The 24,922-nt window shown below is 43.2% G+C and overlaps 1 protein-coding gene across 2 annotated transcripts in view; it reads right to left on the bottom strand.

Annotated features, from left to right (window-relative positions):
• Positions 1-8,476: 8,476 nt before the first annotated feature.
• LOC147608274 (sodium-dependent phosphate transport protein 1, chloroplastic-like) overlaps positions 8,477-24,922 on the bottom strand; it is a 29,078-nt gene continuing 12,632 nt past the window's right edge. Inside the window, exons 2-12 of one of the 2 annotated variants that reach the window (XM_086788931.1) lie at positions 22,141-22,262; positions 21,404-22,047; positions 21,168-21,275; positions 19,671-19,826; positions 19,317-19,532; positions 19,003-19,212; positions 18,578-18,715; positions 17,070-17,171; positions 16,913-16,978; positions 9,204-9,288; positions 8,477-9,064 (exon numbers count right to left, since the gene is read on the bottom strand). In XM_086788931.1, the coding sequence (XP_086645057.1) occupies positions 8,967-9,064; positions 9,204-9,288; positions 16,913-16,978; positions 17,070-17,171; positions 18,578-18,715; positions 19,003-19,212; positions 19,317-19,532; positions 19,671-19,826; positions 21,168-21,275; positions 21,404-22,047; positions 22,141-22,216 (1,899 nt within the window). In that variant the 5' untranslated portion in view covers positions 22,217-22,262 and the 3' untranslated portion in view covers positions 8,477-8,966. The remainder of the gene's footprint in view (positions 9,065-9,203; positions 9,289-16,912; positions 16,979-17,069; positions 17,172-18,577; positions 18,716-19,002; positions 19,213-19,316; positions 19,533-19,670; positions 19,827-21,167; positions 21,276-21,403; positions 22,048-22,140; positions 22,263-24,922) is intronic. The other variant, XM_086788932.1, reaches the window with a different exon arrangement.

The raw sequence follows: 24,922 nt of genomic DNA, 5'->3' as shown, positions 1-24,922 counted from the left end.
GCAAGGTCAATCAACCAGATCCATGCTCGGTTTCAGAAAACAACTCTTACTCCTTGTTCCAATATCTTCCTCGACGCACGTGTGGGTATCCTAGGCGACCCAAAGCCCGAGCACCGTATGGTCAGCACCCTCTAGGATCCTTCGCAGGTGACCTAGCGCTTCACTCATAGGCCGCTTCCTTGGTCCCTCATCCACCGTATCGGAAGCTCACCATTTTAATCGAACCGAGGCTGGTCAAGACCTCGGCCGACTTTGCTACGCGAGACGTCCTCCATTGACTCTCCGTCACGTCCTCCATTGACTCTCCGTCAGCAGTTGCAACTTTATCAGTTAGGTCTCCACGACCTTAATCACAAGACGGTCAAAATGCTTCCCCAGCATTCTTGACATAAAACAGTCATTTACAAACAGCATTTACAAACAGTTTACAAATACAGTTTCTATATTAACTCTCATTTTTTCACATTATTCCTCATTAATCCACATTACTCATTCCACATTCCATTTATATGTGTACTCATCCAATCGCATCATTATTCATCTCTTCACTTCAGATTCCTTCACATCACATATCATATATTCACATCCATATCCACATCCACATCCACATTCACATCCATACATCCACATCTACATGCTTACCTCCATTTTCACATCCTCATTTATACATCCACATCCCATATCCACATTCATACATACACATCCATATCCACATCCATACATCCACATCCACATGCATACATCCACTATCACGTCCTCATTCACACATCCACATCCACATATATACATACATCCACATCCACATTCCCATTCACATCTATACATCCACATCTACATCCACATACATACATACATCCACATCCACATTCCACATTCACATCTATACATCCACATCTACATCCACATTCACATACATCCACATCCATATTTCCATTCACATCTATACATCCACATACATACATACATCCACATTCACATCTATACATCCATATCTACATCCACATCCACATTCCCATTCACATCTATACATCCACATCTGCATCCACATTCATATCTATGCATATACATCTTCATGCATACATCTATTTTCACATTCATACATCCACACTCCCATCTCCACATCCACACATCCACATACATACATCCATTTTCATATTCCCATTCATATAACCCCATATGCCTTCACATCTAATCTTTTACATCACATCCATTCTCGCCCTATCACAACCCATATACATCTTATCCTATCACATACACTTCTTACCTCATCCCATACACATCTTATCACATCTTAATTCATCTTATCACCTCCTAACTTATTTCATAAGCATCTTATCACCTCTTATCACATCTTATACACCTCTTATCACATCCTATCACATCTCATATCTATTTATAGAATACAAGAGAATTCTTATATTTGATATAAGATTTCTTTACACATTTATTTATGCATAAATTCTATTTAAGGAGATTAATACTTTCGAAGTAAAAATCAATCTTTTATGCATCTTCCTATGCATAAATTCATTTTAAATGAAGATGACACTTTTGAATTAAATTTCAATCTTTTATGTATTTTTTTATGCATAAATTTAATTTAGATGAGAATGACACTTTTGAATTAAAAATCAATCTTTTATGCATCTTCTTATGCATAAATTCAATTTGGTAGGAATTACACTTTTAGAATAAAAGAATTTCTCTTATGCATCTAAGTTATGCATAAAATCTATTTATGATGAAAAATCACACTTTTAGTATAAAAAAGAATATCTTTTATGCATACCTCTATGCATGAAATCCAATATGATAAAAGTAACACTTTTACAATAAAATAATCAACTTTTATGCATACCTCTATGCATGAAATTCAATTATGATAAAAGTAACACTTTTATATTAAAATAATAATCTTTTATGCATACCTTTATGCATGAAATCTAATTATGATAAAAGTAACACTTTTATGTTAAAATAATAATCTTTTATGCATACCTCTATGCATGAAAATCAATTATGCATAATATAAAAATCAATTTCTCTAAGATTACAATGAATATCTTTCAATTAATCTAGGATGATAATTCCTAGAATATGGTAGGAAGTCCTCTTTTTATGTTTTGAATGAAATTATTTTATGCGTAATTTTTATAAAAATTTTGCTATAGCTCCGCTGCTATGGTGACTGATAAATCTCAATTTTTCTAAGGGATAAAGCTTATCATTAAAGAAATAATTAGAATGATCCCTAATTGGATCATTAATCTATAATAGATTGAATCATCAATATTCATGAAATACATAAACTAAAAGCATAGAAAAAAGCCATTAATTTGACCACCTCAAGCATAGATTAATCTTGGATTAAGGAAAAGCTTTATGAAAAGCTTCATTTGGATTGAGAATGGGTCATGAGTATGACCATTTCTTGAGTGAGAGACAGAAATTACATAAAGACCATTTGAATTAAGCATAAATAGAAATTTATGTAATTCTTAACTATCATTAATTAACTTCAATAGCATTCATCAAATTATGTAACTCTTCACTACCATTCATCAATTAACTTCAATAGCATTCAAAAATCATTCCAATTAAGCTTCTCAAGCTTGAGAGGGGTTGAGAAGAGAGAAGCATTGAGAAATTATAGAAAGATCAAAATTCACCATTTACCTTACAAATTGCTTGATTCTTTGTTCACGGTAGAGGCCCCCAACTAATCAATTGGTTAAGTATGTTGATGGAGCCACCAATGGAGATTGAAGAAAGAGGGAAGCTCCAATTTCTTCAATTTGGAGAGAATTTTAGAGAATAGTAGAAATTAGCATTATTTCAGCATAACTCTAGTATAGTAAAATTCTTCTCTTTTTTTTCAAAGAACTCATGTTCTATTTATAAGAGAGGGAAGCTCTAACCAAAGCTAACTGAATTCTAGAATTTTTTAAATTCAATTTGGTTGAATTTGGACTAGATTTGGACCTAGTTTGCTTACTTTTTGATTCAGTTTGATTCCATTTTGATTTAGTTTGGTTCAAGAGAGAGGAGAGATAAAAATATCACATTATTTTTGAGTTTAAAACTCATTCAAGCATGTGAAATATGCACCTCCTTTAAAGAACTCCCCTTCCTTACATATGTGTCAAAATGGAATCATTATACCCAAAATATCTCATATTTTTAATATTGCTCATAGTTTTTTACTAATAAACCTTGTACATTTTCAACTCTTCATCTTGTGTGAGCATTTACTCATTTTTGAATACCCAAAATATCTCATATTTTTAATATTGCTCATAGTTTTTTACTAATAAACCTTGTACATTTTCAACTCTTCATCTTGTGTGAGCATTTACTCATTTTTGGATACCCAAAATATCTCATATTTTTAATATTGCTCATAGTTTTTTACTAATAAACCTTGTACATTTTCAACTCTTCATCTTGTGTGAGCATTTACTCCTTTTTGGATACCCAAAATATCTCATATTTTTAATATTGCTCATAGTTTTTTACTAATAAACCTTGTACATTTTCAACTCTTCATCTTATGTGAGCATTTACTCATTTTTGGGTATCTTCTTTTACAAATTGGATTTATCTCCTCCCTACACATGGATTGATGCTATTGACCCATAGGAACCTTAATTGGACCATAATCTAAAAATTTCTGAAAATCTAGACCCTTAGGCTAAGGTCTTTTATACCCATTTCCAATAAATTCCAATTGCACATTGGAAAGTTCTTTTTGAATTTCTGTTTCAGGAGAATTCATTTTAATAATATGAGAAATTTTTCTATCTAAGAATATTCAAAATCTAAATATTCTCTCTAGAATATTTTCTCTCTCTATGTCAAAATAGGCAGAGACAAGATCTTTTATATTTCTGAAAAGGGGATTGATTACAGGGAAAGATGCTGGACATCTTGAGAGGCTGGGGAGGAATCTTACACTTTGTGCTTGCTTTCATCAATTCAATTGTATTGGAAATCTGAAGGTCTATTGACTATCTACAAGCTTGTATTTACAAATACGTCTTGGCAATAAAAACCACCCCTTTTTTTACCTTGGGTAGCCTAACACCCTTGCACAAAAGCAAACAAGGGTGTGAGGCCATGTGGCTCAGTAAAAAAAGCTAGACTACCCAGGGTGTGAGGCCATGTGGCTCCGTAAAAAAAGCTAGACTACCCTATGGCTCGCTAAAGTTGGCAATGACGCTAAAAAGATGAAACATCAAAATATCCTATTCATCTTCCTTGGCAGGTCACATAGCACTACAAGATGGTGCTCCACAACCGATTTGAGCGAGGTAGGGAGAACGTGACATACATTTGTCGGATCTCTAACCTGGTTTGGGTGGCTACTGCCTCCGTGGTGGACAAGTTCGGGTCTACAAGCTCTTCTTGGAAGCGGGCGTTCAAATGTTCATCTCTCCCAGGTGGTGAAGTGCTCTCTCGAAAGCCTCCAAGGCTCCCTTGCTACTCTAAGTCACAATGTATCTGCTTACTGCTTATCTGTTGCCAATACCTACAACAGCATATATATATTCAAAATCCTCCAAGGCTCCCTTGCTACTAAGAGTCACGCTGTATTCGCATACTACTCATATGCCGCTAATATACCTACTACAACAGCATATACGCTCATATGATGCGGGTGGTGTAGCATAGCTCATCTACGCCTACGCCATAGACTTAAAAGGTGGTGATGGCGCACTCGACCTCTCACGTACACGACCTTAGACGTTGTCAGCCATGGCCTAGAGCCTCTTCAAATGAGTGGCCAAACAGTCCCGCACAAATCTTGTATTAGAGATGAAATCGTTACAAATATAATAGGAGGCTCAGCTTGCACGGCCCTCAGCCATCCACCATTGTCTCCTACCATCTACATGTTGAAGTACATCCACGTGTGTGAACTCAAGAAAGTGCCAATGCTGATGCCAAAATCTGCAAGCTTTACCTCTTGTTTGTGATCGACATGATCGGTCCTCGACGGCCCCAACAAGACATTAGTGCACTTTAAATCGGTGTGCGCAATACCTTTCGCGTGAAGAAAGTCTAAGCCATGTACTCCAAGAACACCCTTTTCACCTCGCATCTTGGTTGGCCGTCCACGGTGCCGCTCTTGAAGCCCACGCACTTGATGACGTTAGGGCAGCTGCCTGCATGATCTTGCAAGCTTTACAATATGGCCACCTCGTTCTCCACATCCTTCTTCCACGCCAAGGTGTCACAGAGCACCGTCTTCATCACTGCCAATTGGTGTCCTGAGGTGGGGTCCATGGCCAGGTGCACCGTGCTGCACCGGGTACATTTTGCAAGCTTGTATATGCTTGATAATCCCCAACTACCTCATGCATAAGATGTCTTGGTGCATAAACACAAGCAGGTACTCTCTCTCTCTCTCTCTCTCTCTCTCTCTCTCTCTCTCTCGCGCACACACACACACACATCATCATTATCATCAAAACCAAGTGCACTCCATGCTCTGAAGCTTGCAAAACAAGATTTTTTTTTGTAAATTCTTTTTACCATATTTTGTGTGAGTGCTTGGGTAGCATACTTAGTGTAGTGTAGAGCATATTTGAAATGCTAGAATGAACATGAATTTGAAAGCATACTTGGAAGCAATGCTAGACTGACATCCGCAATTGATGAGCTTGAAGCCTGTTCTTATGTTCGATGGGGATTCAAAAGTACCTTGCAAATTAAAAAATTACAAATTCATTACCACATTTGAAAATGAGTTTTGTATCATGAGTCAATACGTAAGACTAATGGCCGCCTTCAACACTGAAGGTGTTTTGGTCCACTTTCGATATCGAAAGTGCTATTTGGGAAACGAGGAAAGGACACGTTCTCCTATGTTTGTTAAATTTTGGAGAGGACTGTGCCAACTCCCCGCCATACTTTATGTATGGTTTTTTTTTATACTTCACTCACACAAACAAGCACGAAAATCCTATGGCTTGTAAATGACGTGTAACTTAGATTCAAATGTGATAATCAATTTGGAATTATGTACCTTGCGATGTACTCTGAGATCTCTGTCAATGTCCATCGATTCCTCACGACGTCAAATATAATCATACGGTTGATGTTCATGCTTGTTCGACCTCTATAAGTTGTTCATATAAACTTCAAAAAGACACGCATACGAAGAGGACGTGCTGTAAAAATGGTATGGTTCAAGATGTTTATACGTGAACGGAAGGACACACGTTCTTACAAAGTACGGTGACAACACACAGGTGCAAGCAATCAAGAGGATAAGGGTACCCAAGCATTCTAGTTGGCAAAGGGGGGGGTTTTGAGGGTGTATATTGGTAACCGCAAGCGTTGTGTCATATTGGTGTTGGCTTTGTGGCATTTCTTAATCATGCTTAGTTGTATTGAATCAAGTTAATTCTTAAGTGCTTTGAGATTTGAACTCCCGTTTAGAGAAACAGAAAGAAAGGAGAGTAACATTAACATCTTCATAAACTGCACTGAGTCTATGAGACCAAAAATAGTGCGACGAGTCTATGGAATATTGAACCGTTGAAGAGAGAGAGAGAGAGAGAGACAAAGGGACAGAAAGAGAGAGTTCTATAAATGCTTACAACAGAACAAAGAGTCTATGAGACCGAAATATCCATGAAGTGAATCTACTAGATTAAGGGGAAAAAAAAACGGATAAAATAATACAATGTAATAGGATCCATGTGGATCCTGGGCATCAATGGTGTGGCTGCATAGAGGCTCTCCACGCACACAACCTATGCAGGGGTATGTATTCCTGTCCCTCAGATTCGAAGTTGCCAAGTGTAACATCTCCTTGAACCGATGGGTCTCATGCATCTAACTCGCTACACATGGATCACTTTCTCTAAGAAGACACTTGGGAGGATTGCAAACGCCACTGCTTGGTCAGTCGAATAGCGGCATCTGGGTCAAGCTCTCTGGTGATCGCTAGCAAGGGCCTCCATACCTGGGTCAGATGAAGGAAGCTCGTGATGGAGGATTATGAGGCATCTAGAGTCTGCATCTATCTATTTGCATAGCTGATCTATGTGGCAAGCACAGCTAAGCATCATTTGTGTGGGAAGTCAATGACCTGAGATAGTGGATCCAATCCCTGTCTGAAGAGGCAATTGAATCTCCCTCGTATATCCATCCTAGTGCTAGGCTTCAAAAAGTGAGCCTAGAAGCATAATTGCTCAAAATGAGCTAAAGCCGCATATACCCTCATCACCCGAACTCGGCTGCCGGGCACAGTGAGAAGTAGGATCTAGAATGAGTGACCTCCATGTATACAAAAGATGGCCTACATAATCCCTTGCATATGCGTATGTGAAGCACTACTTGGCGACCATCGAATGTTGAAGATCATAAGCTTGGTCTTGCCAAGGTTAATTGTAAGATCTCATTGCTCACATAAGGCCTGCAATGCCATTTAGGAGCTTTTTACCATCACTGTCATGTCTAAGATAAGCACTATGTCGTCATCTGCATACAACGAACTGGGTACCAATGGCCTTCCCATGTTTTAATTCTTGATAAGCACTATGTCATCGTCTACATAAAACAAAGTGGGTACCAATGGCCTTCCCATGTTGTTCTTGTATGGCCGTAATAACTTTGTGTTTGGTAAAGAGGATGGAAGAGGTGGGTAGAGGGATGTGTGACAAACCCGTGCGAGCGGGATTCAAACTGTGGTAGAACTTCGGGGTGAAGGGACAGATCTATGATTGGGGTGGGTGACTTGTGTTCAAGGATTTTCTGCCACGCTTCACTACTATCATCACTCAAGAAATCAGTAGAAGTAAACCCCCCACTTACCCAAAAACACCCTCGTCTTGTGAGAAGTTAGGCATTGGAAAATACTTCCTGTTGACGCTCAATGATTTGACCCATTGCCTTCTTGTGTACAATGCGTAAGCAATTGGTCTTGCATTCGTCATCATACCAACTATGTTAATACATGGACCCATAAGGAGGCTTGGCCGTCGGTTGGTGAGTGGAGGGAATAGAAGTATGGGCTGTAGCACAACGGTGGTAAGCTGGGCAAGAGGGTGGATAGTGAGCTGAAAAATTATGACTGGAGAGTTGGGGCTCAAAATGACTTTCATAGACATTATCGAGATCATGGTGGAAGTAGATCTGTATCTAGGTGGAAATGCGCATGTGAGAGAGATGCGTGAGATAGCAAATGACAAGTGTGATATGTACCAATGGGTGTGTTGGTGGGTGGGGGGGGGGGGGGGGGGGGGGGGGGTGTTTGGGGTTGGGATGGTTTGAGGATAGCAAATTCTTCTATTCGCGGGCTCAGTGGGACCAACAAACTTTGTAAGGCAAGCTAACTAAGGGGAGACTTTAAATGACTACAGCCCTGTTTTTTATGCACCACCACTACATAATGCAAATACGTAAGTGTTCCTCCACAAGAGCTGAAGATGTTCTATTCATCACAACGATACAAAGCTGTAACACCTTTTGCAAAATTTTCTTTTGAAAGTTGACTTCAACAACACGATCACTTATGCCTCCTAAACACTTCAGAGACCATAAGCCACTGTATCCTTGAATAAGTATAGAAACTATAGTTGGCAAGGCAATTCCAATAAAATAGGATTGATCACATGAGTGATTATACCAAGCCCTTCAAGGCCTAAAATTTTTCTCATTGAGAAGAGTTAACAACATCTAGGATACAGAGGTTTCCCCAGGAAAGGTACTAACTTGTCCACTGGCCATTCACCAGATCTTTCATCATGATACACTCGTATGGTACCATGCTGTTAACCCAACTCACTTGCAAATTATATCTTTTCTATATGTTGAATGGTAAGAATTCAGGATCCAAATCCGGACATCCCGGCAAGACTTTCTAGATGGTATGTATCAGTGTACAGCAAGAAACCAAATGTGTACATCAAAACTGGACCTTACATTGGAGTTGCAGATGCCATGTGTACTTGCTTTCAGTCAAAAACCCGTTCTCCAGTAGCAAACAAGTTCCACACTACTGTCCCGCAGAGATACAGGCCAACTGCTACTTTGAATACATCATCCCAGCTTCCTGAAACAATCACATCTGGAGTGTCATAGCCTGGTGAGAGTACAAGCTTTGCGAAGTTCACAAAGTGTTTTGCAATGCACTTGCACCATTTATAAGTTAGAAAAACCACTTCACTTTTCATTGCATTTTCAGGGCATACCATGCTGCAGAATGTAGCCTGTTGCAGCTGTGCCAATTACACCTGCTAGTACACCTGCTGTGTTTGATAGGCCAAGTAAGACGCCCTGGGAAAATTGGCCACATGGTTAACATTTACTTCTGATTAAAGCATACAGAAATTAGCATCTGAAAATAACATCAAATGTGACAGTTACTGACCACCCTTGTGCAAACAAAAAAACTCTCATCCTACTGCTCTTGCTGCCAACCAAATAACTCACTAACTCATGATGACACGAGACCCATGTTGCTGACATTGTGTAAAAGGCCCTGCATCGATCCTCTATTTCAAGGGTGCCAAGAATCCACCTGACAACAGCTCCTCCCCACAAGGTCTCAGCTGGTGGGGTTTATGTGCCATCTTACAACACCTCAAAGGCAGGCTCCCAATGTAATTCTGTTGAACTGTCTGCTTGTTTCCACACAAGCAACCAAGATTGCTGGTTTTGGGCCAGGTTGCTGGCAAGGGTATGAAACCAGCTCAATTCACACAACAGGAAAAGTACCAAATTGGAGCTTTTGAAAAAAGTTTAACAGCTTGCCGACTCCTCCATATCACTCGGAAGCCCCTTTAAAAAATCATGTCAGAGGTATTGGAAATCGAACTTCACGCTAAAAGGTGGAACACATCACAGGGACATATATCAATTTAGCAGTCACGGCAGTCTTTGACAGGGAAGCTCTCTGAAAAGATGTGCTGTCCAGCACCACGTCATGGGTAATAAGCTAGGGTTAGGCCCATGTTCTTCACAGTGAAGGAGCTGTTTACTTGAGGTAGAAATGGCTAGCTACAGCGCGTTAAGTTCCCAGCCTGGTTTGGTGCGTGTGGGTGAGGATTTGGATGGGCTGAGAACCATGGTTTAGATAGCTTCCTTGTCAGTCTTCATGTGCTGGCTGTGCTCACAACATCATCTGTAAAATATCTTCTTTCTCTTTGACTGCTCCCTTATCTACACCTCCATGTATCTTCCAAAATGGCTGAAACGGCACCTCTACAGACAGGAAACAGAGATTCCTCTTTCCTTGCAGCCCGAAATGCATTTCTCAGTTAGAGAAATTGCGGTAACTGTTTCCCCCTCTTCCCACTAACACCTGCCATTTCCCTGCAAAACCCCAATTTTAGTGAAGTTTAAGCTTCTCTTTTCTTCCCAATCTCCTTCCCCCAATCTTCAATCATTTACTCCTGATTTCTTACATCTCCATGTGTTTCTTCTCTCCCTCCTCTTCTTCCCTTCACCACCACCACCCCCCCCCCCCCCCCCCCATTTTGCATCTCCCAAGATCCTACAGTCAACTGTCAAAGATAGTAAGCTTTTCTTATGTGGGACAATGACTGCCATATCCAAGTCAGAGTGTTTTCCTAGGTTGTCCTCTCAGCCCTTGATGTCTGATGAGAAACTGTATGTGGGGGATTTTGCAGAAAAAAGATCCTTATATTAGTTAAAAAAAGCAGCCCGAGGGCTAAATGTGCATGCTCAGAACCCTCATAGGAGGCAAGAAACAATCCGAGGAGGGGTGGTTCCCTCCATGGCTTCCTCTGGGAGGGAAACCTACCTCATACAAGGAAGGAGGGGGTGTGGGCAGGGGTTGGGTTGGGGGGGGTGGGGGGGGAGCACACCAGCGGCCTGTAATGCTTAGTATTCTTGCCAGTCCAATAAGTGGGAAAAGGAACCATGTGCCATGTGCGCGGGAAGGCATGCCTCGGAGAACGCCTGGGAGGCAGAGCCCATGAGGACCTGCTAGGCCACCGCCACACGAGGGGGAGCGGTGGCCTAGCAGGTGCCTAGCAGGAGCCCATGAGCACCTGCTAGCCCATGAGCACCTGCTAGGCCACCGCTAGGCCACCTACATAGTGTCCATGAGCACCTGCTAGGCCACCGCCACACGACCGGCTAGGGAGAGCCTGGCAGTGCTCCAGTAAAGGCCCTTTCGAATGCTCAGAAGCAAAGGGGCAAGCTGCTGGTCTGGCGAGATATCAATCCCACCTGACATCCCAAATATCTGACTGGGATGCTGATACCATATCCACTAGAGAGACTCAACTGGCCGCCAGGCGGGGGTGGGTGAGGATCCAACCCAAAAGCCACACGACTTGTGCTAGTTCATCTGGCACCTAAGGCCGAGCAGAAGTGCTCTATCATGTGCGCAAATCACCTACACAAATATCTGTAAATTTCCTTCCTCTCCTGAGAGGTAGGCAGCTGTATCATCCACAACCTTTAAGTCTAGAAGTTCCTCCTGCAATCTAATGGGGAGATGATCCTATGTGACTTGAAAACTAGGAAGCTCCCATGGGTGCGCCCAAACTGTGGTAGGTGCCATGCATCCTATCCCCTCATTGTGAGAATCAACTCCTCCCATGCAAAGTACTCTACCTCCAAGATAGCGTCCATCCCACCACCATGTCTGACCTCTAACATGTTGAGGTCCCCTCCCATACACCAAAAACGGCCTAGGGTAGCTCTTGTCACACCTGAATCCAGAAGTATATCTGCCCTGCTATCTTGATGGGAGCATAAATAATGAGGAGACCAGCCCGGTCCTCCCCAATCCTAATGAGCACCCATAGAGCTCTCCCCTAAACCATGGTGCTAAAGTCTAGAACTTATGGTACCAAATGCTCACTGCAGGGGAAGTTACAGGAGGTTCTCACCGCATGCGGAAGCGGCAGGAAGCTTTCTTGAGGCTTTGGAGGCCTGGCCTATTTCTCACAAATAGAGGTGGTGACCCCACTTGGCATTACAAACCACTATGTGGTTGTTCCACCCCCCCCCCTATGAGATAGCCTTCTCACAGAGCGGCCAGCCAAAGGAGAAGTGTCTCTTCCCATTTTGATCATTTGTTTCCCGCCCTTAAATGAGGCAAGTTTGTATTTAGCCCTTTGTGGTTGTATCTAGCCCTTTGTGGCTGCTTTTTCATTAACTAATAGAAGGATCTTTTCTCTGGAAAAAAATGCTCACTGCAGGAGATGCATACACCCACTCCCCCCACCCCCCTGGTTCCCCTCAAACCAAAAAGCAGGTGACCAAGAGTGTCACTATGCCCTGGCAAGATTTTCTCACTTCTACGGATACATCTAATAGAGAGGTGGTGCTCCTCGAGAAAAAGGCATTGGAAATTAGGCTTTGGAGAGAACCTACGTTGGAAAGTAGAGTGGATTAAGCATGATGATTAAGCTAATGATAGTGATTAGCACAAGAGAGAGGAGCTAGATGCACACAAAAGATTAGCACAATAGCCAAAAGAGTTATTTCTTCATTATTTGTTGAGGCCTTTAATAGGCACCATAAGTACATCAAAGTGAGATCCCTGTATGGCTCTTAGAACCTTTGCACACTAACGTTTGAAGGATGATTATTTGCTATTTCTAACACTTCCCCTTAAATGATTATCCATCACTTAAGAGATGTGTGTGTTTTACAAAGCTCTTTTTTTTTGGCTTTAGCTTCACCACCTTAGTCTAGATATGTTTGGATTTACCGAGCTCTTTTTGGCTTTGGTTTCACCAACTTAGTCTAGTGAAGTTTTACAAAAGAGTAGGGATATTTTGTGAGTGGTTTTGGTTCAAGGAAGCCTTTTAGAAGGCCCAATCATAATTTTTATAAAGTTGGCCTCTTCTTTGAGGGCCGATTCTTCTTCATTGCTTGCGAGTTTTGCTAACGATGATCTCCTTTTGATGGAGCAATCCTTTTCTTCACCCTTGGAAGGTCCTTTGGTGAAGCTGAAAGCTTGAGCTTGATCTTCACCTCTTTTGTTGAGGTTCTTTTCTTCTTCTTGGAGGGAGCTGATGATTCCTTGAGATGACATTTTTTGATGTGGATAGGTCTTTACTAACTGAGATATTAGCTTCAGTGGCAATGTCTAAACCCTTAAAATAGAGTTCTAAGGATTAATGACAACCTTAAAGATGATAAGTGCAAATCTCTCCCTAAAAAAGATAGGCAGAAAACTAGTGTTTTAGAGGATGCAAATCATGCACCAAATCAAAGGGGTTTTGCAAAAGAGTGATATGGCATGTAATAGCAACTCCATAATGTTAAAATTGAACCCTCAATGCTGAAAATTAATGCACTTGATTAGTACTAATTGATTGTTAATGACATAATGCTCAAAACTAAGAAACCTTTGATTCTCATCAACCAATCGATAAAAGCCTTCAAAATTTGATGTGTAGTTTGCTTCTCGACACAATAGAAGAAGCCCAAGAGGAATTAAATCCACTCAAAGAGGAGGCGCCGATTTCACGTTTTTGGTGCTTCGTCTTTGCACTAGTTTTTGGCGCTATGTCTTTGCACGTTTTGGTTTTGTGGGGAGGGGGGGGAGCCGGGGAGGGGTTTTTTTCTTCTTTTTTTTTCCTAGAAAAAGATCCTTCAATTAGTTAAAGAAAAAATAGCCACAAAGATCCAAGTACACCCACGATGGGCTAGCTACAAACTCGCCTCATATAAGGGCGGGAAACAAATGATCAAAGGGGGAAGAGATGCTTCTCATCTAGCTGGCCGCTCTGTGAGGAGAAGGCTATCTCATAAGGGGGGGGGGAGGGGGGGGGGGGGGGGGGGGGGGAACAACCATACAGGTGCTCTGTAATGCCAAATGGGTTCACCACCTCTATCTCTGAGGAAAGGGCTAGGCCTCCAAAATCTCAAGAAGGCTTCCCACCGCTTCCGCATATGGTCAGAACCTCCCTGTAGTTTCCCCCACTGACCGTGGAGGGTGTAAATGATATCGAGCCATATTCTCCTAATGGTCTCAGCCGGCGGAGTGTGGATACCCTCGATGGCCTCACTGCATCTAGCACGCCAAATGTGCCAGGCTACTATGCTACTGCAAATCTTCCATCTCTAGTATGAACCTGGTCGCCAGTCACGTGCAAGTGGGGCTGTGACTGGTACTGCTACAATACGATGGTGGGAGACCTAAAGGGCTAGTCCTCCCCCATCCTCATAAGTCCTGACCACTCTAGCCTCGGTGGCCCAAACGACAACCAAGTGATGATCCGGGTCGATGCCCTGTCCATAGCGAAGATGCGGAGAATCCGCTGCCAAATCTGTTGAGCGTTCGGGTAATCCCAAAGGCAATGTCGCTGAGACTCCTGGGGGTAGCCACACCTCGGGCAAGCTGCTGACCGACCTCCGACTGCCCAGCCAAGTAGCGACCGACAAACTCCTGTGTGCCATCAACCAAAGAAAGAGAGTGATCTTCCTCGGCCAAAAGCTGTCCCAAAGCCTCTTCCAGAAATCTGAAAGGAAGCGCTGTGATGCCAGGGAGGGGTTAGGCCGGGGGGGTGGGTGGACATCAGCACTATCTACCACGGGGTCTTAGACCTTTGTCAAGTGGTATCAATGGATGGCATTGATCTAAATCGCAACACCTTTTTTGGGCCATTGGAAAAGTAAACTCAGACAAGTAAACGATGTTGGATAAAGTAAACTTGGACAAGTAAACTGCGTCATGGGATGAGGGTGAATTTGGGTTTGGGACTTAGAAATTTGGAGCAAGATGGTGTGTGCAAAAGAGGATTTGAACTCAAGACCTTTGATCTCCAATGGGAACATCTTACCACTACACTATACCTTCAAGCAATGGAATCACATCGTTTCAAATCATTATAGTACTTTGCGATGTGCCAACATAGTTTACTTGTCCGAGTTTACTTGGTCGAGTTTACTGAGTCCAATTTGCTGGGCTGAGTTTACTTGGATGATCAAGATTCGTGCACACAATCTTCAGTGCACGGTGGCCCATGGATCTCACCTGACAAGGGTCTTTAAGACCCCGTGGTCTATAGTGGCATGGGTGGGTGGACCCGTCCCACCATAGACCCCCTGGTCTATAGTGGCATGGCTGGGTGGACCCGTCCCACCATCAAGGTCTTGGTCCTGAGGTAAATCCTCATAATGGTTACCATTGCCTCGAGGGTCCCACCAGTCTGACCCTCTGGCTACCGCCGCCATCACCAGGTCTGCCTGGCCAAGCACCAGTTCACCTGGCTAGGGCGAGGGGTGGGGCTGGCCTCTGGCCTCCTCCACACCTGTGCGGATTTGATGGGCATCCTCAGCGGACCTGCCGTCGAGGGCAGGGTTTGTTGGCCAAGTGTCCCACCTGTCTGCAAATGAAGCACTGTTCGGAGTCCTGAGTACTCCATGAGGCCCCTCTTGAAGGAGGCTAGGAAACACCATGACCTGCAGGAGAGCCTCTGGGGAGGCTATGCATACTCTGGCAAAGGAATTCCAACTGCCCTAGCCACCACTAAGGCGGTAGTCTGAGGGGATTCCAAGACCTATCCAATCGATCGACCGATATACTCCTTTCGGAGGCCTGGGAAGCAAACCGTGACAGGGAAGCTTGATAGTCCTGCAAAGGGGGTCCAGCCATGGTGCCATTGAGTGAAGAATATCTCCGTTGTGTGTATCGCGATGGGACTCTGCTGTAGCCCCCTGTGAACCAGTGTGGGAGAGTCAAATTCCACCTGGGTGTAGCCATGCCCAAGAAAGTGAATATCGGTGATTTTGTTGGGTTCCCCAATGAGGGTTGCCTAGAGCAAATCCCGAATCTGACCACGTGCTGGGTGGCTCCCCACAAGCTTGCAAACCAATGAAGAGGCCTTGATCGATGCCAAGAGCTGCAGGTCCGCTTCGGAAAATAAGCAAGTGGCGCAGCCTCGACAAGGATGACAGAGCCGTGGACCATGGAGTCCTCCTGAAGGGGTGAAGACCAAAGGGAGCCGACAATAACCCAAATAGCTATCACTGAAACCTGACGGAAAGGGGAAGGGAGAGGGCGTGGGCAGCAGGGGCAAAAGCAAAAAACAAAAAGGGGGGCCGAGGGGGCAACGGAGACAGAGGCCAGGTGGAGGGAAAAAAAGAAGCTAACAGGAAGGGGCCAGATGGAGAGGTGGTTGGCGGAGAAAGAGCACCGGAAGGAGAAAGGGCAGGCAGACAATGAAACGCAGGGCGGGATGAGGACAGTGGGAGGGGAGCAGCACGACAGTGGGAGGAGGGCGGAGAGAGATGACAGGGGAAGGAGGGCGGAGGCGGCGGCGGAGGCAGAGACTTAGGGCGCGAAGGCTGGCTGAAATCAGGAAGGAGGTGGAGAAGCGACTGCAGGGGGGCACCATAGCTTTGGATAAGAATCTCCTTTTTCTCTTATGCCTCCTGCTACGAAGGAACAGTTTGCCACCCTAGTCCAGGGCATGCAGGAGCATACGTCGTCTTAGATGGAGGATCAATCAGCCTGATTGGCCCCATGCGCTACCTGTTACACGAAGCTGAGGTCATTCCTTCTGAAGGAACTCAAGCCTCAAAAGGAATAGGATTGGCCACTACAGTTCAGGAGAATAAAATGACCAGCTCGACAATGAGCAGGATAAGCCCTCCAAGCACCATTTCCGGCCTCCTGGGAGCTTCTCACGGATGCGTCATTTTAATCGACATAGCAACCACAGCCATCACTGCTCATCTCGTTGGTTGTTCTTTTGACACTTAAAAGGTGTATTATAGGACTTGCTCGACATGTGCGTTTACCTTAATAGTCTATATATTGTACACTCGGGCCTTGATCACATCCAATTCTTTCATTGTAGAAAAGACATGGTGTCAAAGCTGTTTTGAAAGGCTGTGAACTTGTCCAACACATGCACGCTAATGATATATTTTCAAGAATCAAGAATTGAGATAGAAAATAGCATACTGCATAGCGTGGGCCGATGTCTTGGTGATTGGAATAGAGGCCTGACTGTGAGAATGCATCACTTCCCTGGGAAAAAAAAATGGAGTGAATGCATGTTGAGACATCACACTTCTAGTAATACTTAACTTCAAAGAAAAAGGGCCAGCATAATACTTACCTGAGAACACATCATGCACAGAACAGCTAGAGAAGGGGAGTTGACATGACTAAGCTGAGTGAGGAAAAAGGCTGGGCCAAGAAACCCTATTGTCTGCATCACCTGGCAATTCACCCAAGCATATGTTTTCAGTTTTTTCTTCTCTGAATTAAAAAACTTTAAGGGAGAAAAAGAAAATATATACCAATGCAAAGTTCAGGTTATTTCCCAAACTTTACTAAAACCAAAGTGTAATTTTGACTCCATGATAGTCTACTCACAAAGCTTCAAATCGTCAACTCCATCGTGTACAGCATAGACTACATGCTATGTGATCCCGACTCACACCATCAGCACCTAAGAATAGGTGCAGGCTCATGCATAAAGATATGTCACTTTAGTAGACAAATCTTCATAAATACACCATCAAATGGAGTTTCTATCCATAAGAAAGAAGGGAAAGTTTATTGATCTCCAATAAAACAGCACAAGGGCCACACCCTGTGTGTCATATATTTGTGTGTACACACAAATGTACGCATATACATATACAGATCACATACATACACATACAAAGGTTTCATCAGATAGGTCTCCCTGAGCACAGCCTTGAAAGGGGAAGAAGAAAACTAGGTATACCTCCCTAGCTTGAATGAGGATCGAGGCTAGGGAAAAATCACTCAAAGAAATACCTTGGGAATAGAGAATAATTAAGATAATATTAAACCGGAGCTAGCAGTACAGGTACATGATTCAAACCCCGGAATCTAAAAATTCTAATTGATCTCTAAAAAAAGGAGCTAGAGGCTTAAAAATATGTTGGCCTAGCGAAGACCCTATAACGTCTTTGTCCTTGGTCAACAGAGGGTATATTTCCACCATCCAATCGAGTTGCTTTCCTCAAGAGTACCTGCATCAAACATCAGGCTTCTACTCTTCAACCTGCATCTCTAGCCAGGCTGAGATGTCTGTATTTGACTGGCCAGCCTCCAAATCAACTCCCTCGTCACTGAGGTATTAATTAACTCTATGCCTCCTGACAGGAATGATTCCAGTCAGCCCTTCCTATTCCCCTTATCGGGGATGACCATTTTCTAATTGGGAATGCCCTCCCAGAGGTAACTCCCTAATCCATCGCAGCCCTCAGTTTCCTGAAAGGCAATCAACAAGCAGACTTTCTTCTTCAAAATCTGCAGATCCATTGCAACTTGAATTCTGAACCCACTGAGTTGTCTGCACCTCCAGCATTCACACATTGTTGTCGAACTGGAGTTATCTGCTCCTTGAGCATGTGTATATCGTTGTCAAAGACAATGCTGATGTGTCACAACCTCATTGAGACGGGCCTCCAAGCTTCCAACCAATTCAAGTGACCTCTAGGCTTCTGTTGAGAACCTAACAATGAGGATTCAGATCCTAGGCTTCACTAAACTAGACAATGACATCATTAAGAACCTAACAACTAGCAAAGACAAACTTGATCCATCATCTTTTCCTCTTCCAAACAGAAACTTCTGAGAAAACATTACCTTACGAACAGTGGTCACGGAGACTCCCTTGCTGACGAGTGTATCCGCAATCCAACCACCCAAATTGGCAGATAATGCCATAGTGAGCCATGGAAGAACAGAGAACAATCCAGACTCCATAAGATTAAACTTTAGTACCTGCTCAGAATATACATCAGCAACATCCATGAGGAAGTTGCACTATGCTTTTAAAAAACTCAATAAATTTCACACAACCGTATGGAATCAGTTCCACAAAACCATATCTATGACAAAGCTACCACTACATAGCAGTGCGAATCGGAATACGAGATTAGACTGGAACCACAAGGGTGACATCCCTCAATCACAAAGCTTCAAACAAGCACGTCAAAGACTTCAAATCATATGCATGTCATGCATGCAGATATCAAAATACTCACAAAGAAGCCCCTCAACCAACACACCTGACAATAGTATGTGGGCATCCATGTGAGAAGGATGAAAGTTCCCCAGTTGTGACAAAAGTGGCATACAATCAGCGCCCAAACAGGTGCCTTTGATAACAAGAGCTTCCATGGAATTTTGGTAACAGGTTCCTTTGTTTGGTTGGTTCCAAGGATCAGTTTCTTTTCTTCATCACTTATCTCCGGATCATCAAGAGGAGAACTAGAGGCCTTATACCAAAAACAACAAGAATCTTACACCAGCTCAACATAGCACTTACATCTCAATTGGAGGTATAATAATACACAAAGGATGTTCAAAAGCACAGACTTACATAGCGCTGCCATGCCAAGAACCAGAAAACTCCCAAGGAGCCAAAGGAGAAAAATACAGAGGGCCAGCTGAACTTATGAATAAGTGAAGGGGAAAATGCAAGCCCTGTCACCGACCCCAGATACATCCCACTGTAAACAAGTGCTAAGGATCTGCTCCTTTCACTCACTGGAACCCACTTGGACAGCAAGTTGTTCATCGCAGGCATTGCAACTCCCTGACATTTGCAAACACATCGATTTTGAAAACCACAATGAGTACCACATTAGCAACATTAAACATAGGATGACCCTAGTTTATGGCCCAAAACAGACTACAGAAATGCATGAAGGGATGTGGAAACAATGATGCTTACCTCACCGATGCCCATGCATGCTCGAACAAGTAGTAAAAAGGGCAATCCAAGCTTCGCTGCTATGGGTGTAGCAACAGTAGCCAATGACCACCAAATCACTCCGAATCCCAGAACTTGCTTTCCACCAATGCTGTCTGCCCATATTCCCCCTGCAATCTGTCAGAATTATCATGCAGTAGTATCAGTTCTAGGTGTAAACGTGGACAAGACCAAGACCAATGGATTTATGAAGCAGCACAACTCCATTAAAAGAATTACTCAGATTGCAATATACACTTTGAAAGAGATGCAAAGGAAGAGAACAACAAGACCACCTCGACCCTCACGCCAATAAAAATACAACGATAATTTACATCACTCTTAACCACCTCTCTCTGCAGTCAAGTTCAGACAGAGAGAGCTCATATTAATGGAGGTGCATGTCTTATCCAAAGACTGACAGGAGACTTCCCTCTTCACCATATGGAAAAGCTTAAGACAAGCTATAACATCCTTACTCACATTGTAGGTACAAGAAACCTAAATTGAAATCATAGGGTTGCCTTCCCCACCGTCGCCCCTCCACACGGCAACGCTCAAGCACTACAACAAGGCACTATGAAACCACAGTTGTAAGCTGGTGGGGGAGAGCCCCATTCGGATCAGGCCTTCCGATATAACAACAATGGGTAGAGGTATGACCCATAGAAACACAAGACGACCTGAAGACAGCTTGCCAATCTAGTTCTCTGATACACTCTTAATCTATTTTTTTTAAGATTTGCAACCTCACTTCCTGGCATATCTAGCTGGTAACATGCATAAAGACCATTGAGACCCACCAGAGTCCATTTCACACACGTTGGATGCAAGTTAGTAGGTGGGTCTCACCGAAAACGTCAGAACTGGATTCACGGTACTCTCCAAGGCAAATAGAGCTGGTAAAGGGGGTTGTTCTTCCACTGGTATGATGGCATTCCAGTATGGCTTTGTACGCTACCAACATAGATGCAGGACAACTTTAAAGCCACTAAAGAGCATAAGGAACCTTTTCTTTGGAAGCTGGCTTGTTCCTCCGCAGGTATCATGGCAATAAGGTATGACACTGGAGGCTTATAGCAAACTATTAACTGGTTACAACCCCCCCCCCCCCTCCAAAAAAAAAAAAAGAAACCTAAAAAAAGAAACCTAAATTATACACACTGCTGCTTTTTTTTCTATATGCCTTTGGCAAGGGTGATTTCCCCTAATGGCAGTGGCAGTTTTTGAAGGGAACTAACCTGATGTTTTCTTAACAGAAGATAATTTTTTGCAGAAAAAGAAAATTTAAAAGACCATGTAATTATTTTTTTCTGGTTAAGTTGTGATGACAAGAACGACAAGAAAAGTATTCTTGGAGCACACGTGTGTTAGCATTGTTCTTCTTACATTCATACAGCACAAAGAAACATGAGCAACACCGCATCACAAAATGATAACAAGTAAAAGTCAGAAACTAGCGGTATCACTAGAACTTACCTGAGTAAGGAGATAGCCCCAAAAGAAAGAAGACTGCACCAAACCCACAGTTGTATGGTCCCATTGAAACTCGGCAGACATAGGCAAAATAGCTATGCTCATGTTCACCTATTCACAGGAAAAGAGGGTCAGCTCACTCTACATAATATCACACATAAAACTCTCTTCAACTAATACACATCTAGCTACCTACAGTGTGCACACAGAAACTGCTAATGAAAGCGTAGGTTGCCTACCCGATCCATGTTGCATAGGAGAAAGGCAGAAAAACAAAGTAGCACAATAATCCAACGCTTTGGAAGCTGTCGCCACCATGGAACAGCAACTATGGTGTTGGCAGCACTTTCAGCCTCTACCAGTGCTAAGGTAGTTCCTTCATATGAAGCCCCATTAGTTTCCACATAACTAAGATCAGTAGAATTAGCCTGCTTTGATGATACATCCGAACTGAGCACTTCTGCATGAGACTCGTACTTCAAATCTCCAATTCCAAGACTATCAGAATGTGGACCTTGGCCATTGCACAGAACATTCAACTTCTCATTTTTTGAACTATTGATAGTACTATTGCTCACTGCTTCAGATGACAAAAAGCATTTAAACTGCAAGGTGCAGTTATGATATGAGTTCACTAGGTTAACAGAAATTCGACTGGATGGCAGTGAGCCTGTAGTTTCCAAATGACCCTTCGGAACTCTACCTACAATCCTTGATCGAGATATACCACTGGCACAATATCCATTGCTTAAGCAACGACTTGAACACTTTGCCATTACCGAGAGGCCCCATGTTTGCCGTGAAATACCAGATGTTTCCATCATGTCATTCCACAAGCGTCTTTGACTGTCCTGTCCTTTCGAAGCTCTAGGTTTACATTGCCCTGCAAATTACAAAGAAGTTACTAGGCATGCTCTAGAAAAATAAGCACCACAAGTCAGAAACAGGCAGCAAACACACAGATAGAGAGGAGAACCTTGTATAAGATGTTTTGAGGCCTGCTTTTCTAATTTGATACTTCCCATTTCAGTATGACAGCTATCAGAAGCCATTCAGAGGGCCATATAAAATTCTCCTTCACAATCCTGGTTTCAGTTCCTAGACCCCATTAATTCCACCACAAACAACACTTAGATGGAGGACAATAATGTTGAAATCACCGGCACTGTTTGATTATATGAGAAAAGGCCATACAGATCTAAGTACCACCATTACATTTTCCACAACATAAGCCCCACACACAGACTCTCCTTTGCAAAAAGAGAGTGTAGAATGCCCGCCCACAGCTTTAAGGTACTACCAGCACACTTACATCCTCCAGGGATGTGTTACATCCGTACATTTCTTTCGCAATTGGGGAAGACCATCAATAGCTATTGCAGCCTTCCGAGTCATGGAGGCTGTGCAAATTGGGCCCCCTTCAGATGCCAAAGACAAATGAAGACAACATAGCCTCCATGCAACTTGGGCCCCCTTCAGATACCAAAGACATTTAATGAACACAACATACACGAGTGCCCTGCCTATAATTCTTTTTTTTCTTTCTTCTTTTATTTTGACTAGCCTTTGGCTCAAGATCCTCCCATGGTTACCGATTTTCACCGCTTGTAGACGTCCCCATAGCCGATGCCGCCGAAGAAGCACCAAGGGGGGTTTTGAACCCAAGACTCTTGGTCCTAGGCAAACACCTTCACCACTTGAGCTATCACCTCATTGACCCCTGCCTATAGGCTATAATTCCTATATATGCTTTTTGCATATAATTTAGAGGAGAGATAGCATCCACAACTTTTAGGCCCTTGCCATCATCACCTTCATTGAGGTCCTTTGCTATTGGGAAGCACTGCATGGGCAGATCTCCACACACTTAGCTATATCAAATTTACCTTTTATATTCATATTCTATAGGTTGTATTCGGCCTCAAAATACATTGACTAGCTCATCCACTGACATTCTCTGACTAAGGATTTGCACCATATGGCTAGACCCACTGCACCTTCCCACGAAACTCCAGTTCTACCTGAAGCTATGCTTTGCAAATTACAAATGATGGAATCGATGTGTACTTTTGCATTCTACTTTTGAGTCTAGGACTGACCACTATACTTTTAATAAGGTTCTATCGCTCGTATCAGCATCAAAAGACATCAACAGGCTCATCCTCTCTGACCTCCAACTGCAGATTCACACCACAAGGTAAGACCCACCGCAGCTCCCCACAAAACTCGAGTTCTACCGAGAGTAATTTTTGCAGAGATTAAAAATGATGGAATTATCCAGAAGCCCGAATATTTATGCAGAAACTTGTCACATGTCATGCAGCTAGTGATCGGACAGATTCAAGTCTCATACCAATCCCCAGAAAGTGGAGACTATGAGAGCAGAGGGCATTGCAAGGAGCTTACCTTTCATATGTGGCGCAGCCCATCATCCAACCACCTAGGGGATTAGTGCCAGCAACAAGCACCCCTATAAAGCTCTATGCCTTACCAGAAGACAGCTGGACTTGATGCAGCAGCAGTGAGCTTCGCCAAGCAGCCAATTACCACCACCTATTCTCAATCTGCAGCAACTCCAACTCCCACAACTTCTCAAAAGAGACTTAGTAGCAGCAGTCTTCCTTGTCCACCAAGTTACTATCGCAGTATCCTCAAGCCCATTCAATCGGTTAGGTGTTACATCAAGAGTGATTTAACCACAGGTAGATGGCCTAGGGTTACGGGGATGAGTGAGCCAAGACCAGCTCAGGTTGAGGCTTAGGGTTAAAAGCTACCCGAGGTTAGGGTTCGGAGTTAGCTGGGCTTGGGGGCTTATAGGACCCGCCCATGAGGCTAAGGGCTAGGAAGGATGAGGTTTGGATAGGCCTCAAGTCACGTTGGAAGCATACTAGTGGTGGCTAAAAACAGTAAAAAGCTTAATAATGGGGCTACATGCTGACAAAGAGACTATAAAAGAGTACCTTGAGCTCACTTATACTCATTATGAGGATTCATCATGGTAAAGACGTCTACTAGATGCATTGGACCTCACAGCTAGAAGTAGCTCTAGGCAGGTTGGCCGACCTGGTGGTATAGGACGCTAGAGTGTGTTGTCTAGGAAGAGCTGACTCACCGAAATCTCAACCTCATGCTCAACGGTGGAGTGGCTGGCCAAATTCAAACGCAGACATTGCTCTCGAGTTTGATGCAGGTTTCTGTGACCGGAGAGTGCAGATCTCAGAGCATGTACTAGATTTAGCCACATGTAAAGAACCCCAAAACCATGTACACGGCATTAGAATTATAGTTGAGGGAAACGGGGAAACGGAAATGAAAATGGGTACGGAAACAAAAATTTCAAGGAGAGCCAAAACGGAAACACCACGTTAGCAAGGAGGGCTAAGGGAGGGAAGGGGTTGAAAGTTCATGATTGTTTGTACGCATATGTGATCCCATTATGACATGAATTTTATGGTTTATAAGAATTAAAGGGGAATAAAATGGATATCAGTTGTTGTAGTGACATTTTCTCCAAAACGTGTGGTGTTGTGGGAAACGGCAAGCTGAAATGCTTCCCCTGTTACCTGAAACATTTCAGGCAGCCGTTTTGGGGTTACCGAAACGTTCGGTGACCAAAACGCATTTCAGTCCCCTACCTACCTGAAACGCGTTTCAGCCCTCAAAAACAGCTGTTTCTGGCCGTTTGCCGTAACTATGACTAGAATGTGCCAAGAATGAGCCAAGACCACCAACACTGCAATAGGGGTGCAAGATGGGAC

The sequence above is a fragment of the Cibotium barometz genome, chromosome 53, assembly GCF_041138505.1.
Source record: "Cibotium barometz isolate CiBa-2024 chromosome 53, ASM4113850v1, whole genome shotgun sequence".
In the NCBI taxonomy this organism is placed as follows: domain Eukaryota; kingdom Viridiplantae; phylum Streptophyta; class Polypodiopsida; order Cyatheales; family Cibotiaceae; genus Cibotium; species Cibotium barometz.
The sequence above is the reverse complement of the archived record's forward strand: the minus strand, read 5'-3'. Positions and strand labels throughout refer to the sequence as shown.